General features: G+C 42.5%; 2 protein-coding genes across 2 annotated transcripts; one reads left to right on the top strand and one right to left on the bottom strand.

The window, feature by feature from the left end:
* Positions 1-3,936: 3,936 nt before the first annotated feature.
* Positions 3,937-4,751, bottom strand: LOC105922505 (histone H3). The gene has a single exon (XM_012858398.3). It carries the CDS (start codon positions 4,573-4,575, stop codon positions 4,165-4,167), a length of 411 nt encoding a protein of 136 aa, XP_012713852.1. The 5' UTR covers positions 4,576-4,751; the 3' UTR covers positions 3,937-4,164.
* Positions 4,752-4,854: 103 nt separating this feature from the next.
* Positions 4,855-5,344, top strand: LOC105922506 (histone H2A-like). The gene has a single exon (XM_012858399.3). It carries the CDS (start codon positions 4,957-4,959, stop codon positions 5,341-5,343), a length of 387 nt encoding a protein of 128 aa, XP_012713853.1. The 5' UTR covers positions 4,855-4,956; the 3' UTR covers position 5,344.
* Positions 5,345-6,028: the final 684 nt, after the last annotated feature.

Genomic DNA, 6,028 nt, shown 5'->3' with positions numbered 1-6,028 from the left:
CAGAACGGGATTAACTAATTGGACTAAAGTTCAGCACATAAATATGCAGCTCAGGAAGAATATTGTTACTTTTTGACTAATTCTGTTGATTTCTAGATGAGGTGGCTGTAATTGTTGTCATTGTTTAAATGAGCCAGTTGTATCTGTATTTGCAGATCAGTGCTGTGAACCAAATGAATTGAGACTCTTGTTCAGAAGTAATCTGTCTTTCTCTTTAGACATTTGTATACTCATTAACTGCTGTCATTTATTACTTTTTAGAGAACTGATCCACGACTGTATCTGGCACGTTCTTCAGCACCGATGTACAGAATCAAGAGTGTGTGTGGGGTGCGACTGATGCCCTTTCTTCCACCACTCAAATAATAAAACGAAAATCTTTTCAAATACCTTACATAAATGAGAAACAAGAATTTTTTTCCCTGTTCTCCTTCCCTCCACATGTGAAAATGTTTTACTCTCTGTTCACATAGAGTACAAGAAGATATAAATGTGTCTAATTGTGGACTTGGAACTGGGACTTATTAGTTAAAACATAAAGTTTTGCTTGATAAGCCAAGAGAAAAGGGAAGTGGGGTCCTTATTAGGAAATAAAATTCTGACAACCAAAGAAACGTAGGCCAAAATTGATCATGACCAGGATGGCTGCGAATCTTCACCAACATTTTGAATTGAGAAAGCTCCCTGGATGGGAAGCGAAACGGAATATTTCTTAGTCAGTTGTAACATTTAAGAACATGATGATTTAATGCAAGACTGCCACTTTTTCTTACATTTTTCAGCTGTGTATAATAAAAAAAAAATCTATCAATGACATGAAAGACATATGAGTTCCCAAATAGTGTTTATGTTCCAAACGTTTCTCGGAGACGTGCAATGGAAAGATTCCAAGACATTTTATAGAAAACCACGTCTTTCTGAGACCTTTTAGCAAAATAGGAACAGTACTCTTTAAACAAACCAACTCAAACCGAACAATTTCTATGACTTTTCCACTTACGTAATACTCTGGTGTGTTCAACAAATTGGATGCTTCCCCTTATTTTCTCATCCTTAGAGATAAAAAGAATAACCTACAGTACCTGACAGAGAGAGGGCCGAGAGAACAAATACGCTTACTGCAGCAGTCGAATGCATTGCTTTTTCTTCCATCTCTTTTTGTGGCCTTGATGACATGAAGTCTTCAGAAATATGTGTTACAAATGATTCTACCTTCGATGCTGATGGCCACTGTCAGTAAAGACATATTTCCTCTGTGGTTTGTGGACAGGATACAGCATCAAAAATAGCCCATGTTACTTTTGTTTTCACACCATTTTAATGGCTGTAAGCTTGTGAAGGTCTTAACAAGGTTGCAAGGGGGGGGGGGGGGTTCACAAAGTGCACATCTAGGCTTGCTTCATTTCAGGGAGGAACCAAAAATGATGACGTCCAAAGGCTTGCTACCCAGTAGTGCCACATCAAGTTTCCTGCAAGTTTTGACAGCCATTTCATCGCCTCAGTATTCAGTCAAAATGAGGGGGTTTGTTGGAGAGTTGCTGTCACTTCAGCTTTTGGATATCATTTTGATAGCCTGGATAGTATCACAGTTTGGAGACAAGTTTGGGTGAGAGGAGCTTGGTGACTGAAGAGGGCTAGGAGAGGATAGAGGATGGATCCAGCTAGGAAGAGGAGGATTTCACCTATCAGGCAATATTTGATTTCTCCTAATAACATTAAGTAAATCTTACATTCTTAAGATTCATAAGATTTGCTTACAGATAACTGTATTTTCACAGTTACTTTATTTATAGGTGAGGTGAAGCTGGCCCACAAACCGACGTCCCTTTATCAACATCATACCGTAGTTCAACCTTGTTGGAGGTTGTCTTTCTTTGCTGTCTCTACTTCATGACGCCACTGCTGAGCTGTCTGCAGAGTCAAATGTTTCTGCCACCGAACTGGTTCCCCCTCATAAATGTTGGAGCAAAGCCTTCAGCAGGAGATGACAAAGCCAGCAAGTTGGAGACCACCTCACCGGGCAACTATGGGAAAAGTATCAGATTTTGCAGTCTATACGCATCCTAACCCTAGCTCTCTAGACTCTAGATTTAATGTTATAGGTTTTGGTTGACTGCAAGTTTTATAATATCTAATATTTATAAATAAAATAATGACTGATTTGGATTTTCTTGTTTTGTTTCCTGTATACAGTTGCACATATTGAAAAAAATTTTTTTTTAATAAAAATGCTAAATAAAAATTGGCTAAGTTCCTTAGGCACTTTGTCTGCTTAAGGCCATGCCATTTCATTAAAGTAACAGAAAAACATATGATCTATATCGGTAGCCAGCCATATAATCTTGTACTTGGAAAAAATATACACATAACATGTAAAACATATTTTAATATACAGATGTGATAATCATAAGATACATATATGGCTATTATTAATGATAATTCACAAGGGCCCTAAAAGATACAAATAGAGGTTCATTCATTATAGCTTCATTCATTATATTGTTGACTGATTATGGTTCCGGCCAGTAGTTGGGTTTCATGTGCAAATGAAGCCGAGTGAACTGAACCCTTTCCTGAGCTCAAGTTAGGGGTGTCAAACTCATTTCTATACTGGGCCACTTTGGCATCATGAAGTCATTAAAAGGGACGATTGCACCTGTTTAGATGACACCTTTGATTTCATAATTTAATCTCAATTCACATAGAAATATTTTAAAAATGCACAGTAACATAATAGTAGCACCCTTAGGCCAGGTTTGCACAGTTTATCTGCAAAATAAGTTGATATTGGGGTGTGTTAAACTTTAAACTAGTCATCACTTTTTTTCTCTTTTTCAGTTTTTTTAATGTGTTGTGGGAAGACTGACATCTAGTGGCAGGATGCTGTTACTACACAGTTAAATCAACATCCGCTACAAAAGGCCCAGTTTTGGGCACTTTATACAATTTAAAAGGATATATGCCTCTACTTTATGACATGATATGCCTGTTTGGCTCTTGAGGGCCAGATAAATTGCCTTGATGGACCGGATTTGGCCCGCAGGCCTTGAGTTTGACACATGTGGCTCGAGCGGTTCAATGCCTCATGAGGCCTCATCTCATTCCATTATTACCTTTCTGGAGGCCAGATGCTGAGCCAACACTTTACCCAAATCATCATCATAGTATTGCATGATGTACAGCTCAATTAAAGGTACATAGCCACCTTATTTGACTTTTCTTTATTCTTATTTATACATCAGTAGCTCACTATGCATCAGTTTTTATGAAAAATGATGATGTCCTGCTGGCGTATTAGTTATTTTGGTGTTTTATCCTAAGTTTTGCTCAATTTGTTAGTAAAAGCCTTTCGTGTTTATTTATGATTTTAACAGAAGTACGTACTGGGCATGTGCAGCAGGGCTTAAAACAAGGCGGTGGTCAATGGCTATTAGCACCTCCAGGCGAAACAATGAAGAACGTTCCAAGATCCGGTGGTGGCATTTCAGAGGGTCAGGCTCGGTCTGGCATTATTTAATATTGATTTATTAATCAAGCAAACCGACATTATGAAAGCTCTGCGATATTGTCACTAGATGCCGTCACATCTGTTTATATCTGCTAATCGTGCCTGCGGGGGCAATATTCATTCACAAAAAGGACCAACAAAACATTACCAAGATGGAGACTTTGTGTATAAAACCTTATTTCATCATGATCAAATGGGTTTTGGTTTTTTCAAAGCATATACTGTGGCTATATATACACACACCTTTAAAGAATAGCTGAAATTTGGTTTTGCCAACTCATGCATTGATAAAGATGCACATTACACTTCTTTTGTTGCAACTTTGACTGATACAGGGTCTTTCAAACAAGATTTTTTTTCCTTTTTCCTATGAAAACTTTAAAAAAGGCACAACGTGTATCTGCCACATTTTTGCTTTTAATTTAAAATAAATAAAATAACTTGACCAAAAAGGTGCTCATAGTAGAGCTGGTAAACATGAAATTTTCATCTTGCAATTTTTATAAGCAACTTTCCCTCATATTGCTCTTTGGTGTCTTTATCTTCGTCACTTAGTTACATTTAGAAAATATGTAATACACAAGGAAAAAGCTCTTGAGTGAGAGTGTGTGGCTCTTAAAAGAGCCTTTGAGGTTTGAGGAGCGCTGAGGAGTTTTTCAAGCTCTCTCTCCGCGGATGCGGCGGGCCAGCTGGATGTCTTTGGGCATGATGGTGACCCTCTTGGCGTGGATGGCGCACAGGTTGGTGTCCTCGAACAGACCCACCAGGTAAGCCTCGCTGGCCTCCTGCAGAGCCATGACGGCCGAGCTCTGGAAGCGCAGGTCGGTCTTGAAGTCCTGAGCGATTTCTCGCACCAGCCGCTGGAAGGGCAGCTTGCGGATCAGCAGCTCCGTGGACTTCTGGTAGCGGCGGATCTCTCTCAGAGCCACGGTACCGGGCCTGTAGCGGTGAGGCTTCTTCACGCCGCCGGTAGCCGGCGCGCTCTTCCTGGCCGCCTTGGTGGCCAGCTGCTTCCTGGGAGCTTTGCCTCCGGTAGATTTACGGGCGGTCTGCTTGGTTCTGGCCATGCTTGCTGCTTCCTTTGCAGTAGGACTGGAAAGTATGAAGCAGAAAGCGGGGAGCCGCTGCTGTTAAAGGGTGGCAGCAGCCGGGAGGCGGTGCCGCTGCGGGACGTGTCCAGCTGCTGATTGGTGAGCGGCTCCTCCCGGAGCTCAGCTCCGCCTAGAGAGCGCCGAGCAGCCCTGCCTCTCGGACCAAGTCCTCGCTGCTTATTGGAGGAAGGTCGCTTGGAAAAGTGCGCTTAAATTCACGCGTGTCCCGCTCTGCCGGCAGCTTTTCTGGTTGGCTGTTTCAAAAAGTCCCGCTTTCTCGGCGCACATTTAAGGCCGGCTTTCAGCGTCCGGGGTGACATTTCTTCTCGGCATCATCTCCAAGACAGAAGCATCACAATGAGCGGACGAGGCAAGACCGGCGGAAAGGCCCGAGCCAAGGCGAAGACCCGCTCCTCCCGCGCAGGGCTGCAGTTCCCCGTGGGCCGCGTCCACAGGCTGCTGCGTAAAGGCAACTATGCGGAGCGTGTCGGTGCCGGAGCGCCCGTCTACCTGGCCGCCGTGCTGGAGTACCTGACGGCTGAGATCCTGGAGCTGGCCGGCAACGCTGCCCGCGACAACAAGAAGACGAGGATCATCCCCCGTCACCTGCAGCTGGCTGTGCGCAACGACGAGGAGCTCAACAAGCTGCTGGGTGGAGTCACCATCGCCCAGGGCGGTGTGCTGCCCAACATCCAGGCTGTGCTTCTGCCCAAGAAGACCGAGAAGCCCGCCAAGGCCAAGTAAAGCGGCCCAGCCACCAACCTGCTGCTCAAAGCAGCCCCACAACGGCTCTTTTAAGAGCCACCCACTTACACTCTGCACAGCAATGATCCTTTTATTGGTGTAATTACATTTGATAAATCATAAAAAAGTTTGGATCTAATTACTAATAATGAATTCACATTTCAAGTGAGTATTTGAATATTGTTGCTCTCGAGTTAAGGGCAATTCTACTTTTAGATAAAAAAACTCATAATTTGTCATGAGTACCACAAAGCAGTGGCGCCTGCAGAAATATTTCATAGGGGTGGCCGGGTGGAGCCACTTAAACTCTTGGGGTGGCACTGAAACTAAAAGCTGTAATTTCAGGATTTTATTCCACTGTTGTAGTAAAGCTGCATGTAGAAAACAGGCAGAATCAGAAAGACTTAAGTAAACGCCTACTAATATCTTATGGTTTTTAATGGTTTTCTGAAATTTTAATGTTCCTAATGAACTAATGTGCATAGCCCAATAATAGCACAGTTAACATTTTGAGTTGAACAACAATACATTTTTATTGCGTAATTACATTAGGAATAAGGTGTGCATTTATTAATGTATTGGAAAACAAAACAGTTACTAAGGGAAGTAGATACTGGCAGATACAAATAAGTGCAATAGAAGCCAAGGAAGAGCGTCTGTCTTGCTGGCTGTGCCTGATAGGATG

The sequence above is a fragment of the Fundulus heteroclitus genome, chromosome 13, assembly GCF_011125445.2.
Source record: "Fundulus heteroclitus isolate FHET01 chromosome 13, MU-UCD_Fhet_4.1, whole genome shotgun sequence".
Classification (NCBI taxonomy): domain Eukaryota; kingdom Metazoa; phylum Chordata; class Actinopteri; order Cyprinodontiformes; family Fundulidae; genus Fundulus; species Fundulus heteroclitus.
This window is presented reverse-complemented; position numbering and strand designations above follow the sequence as displayed.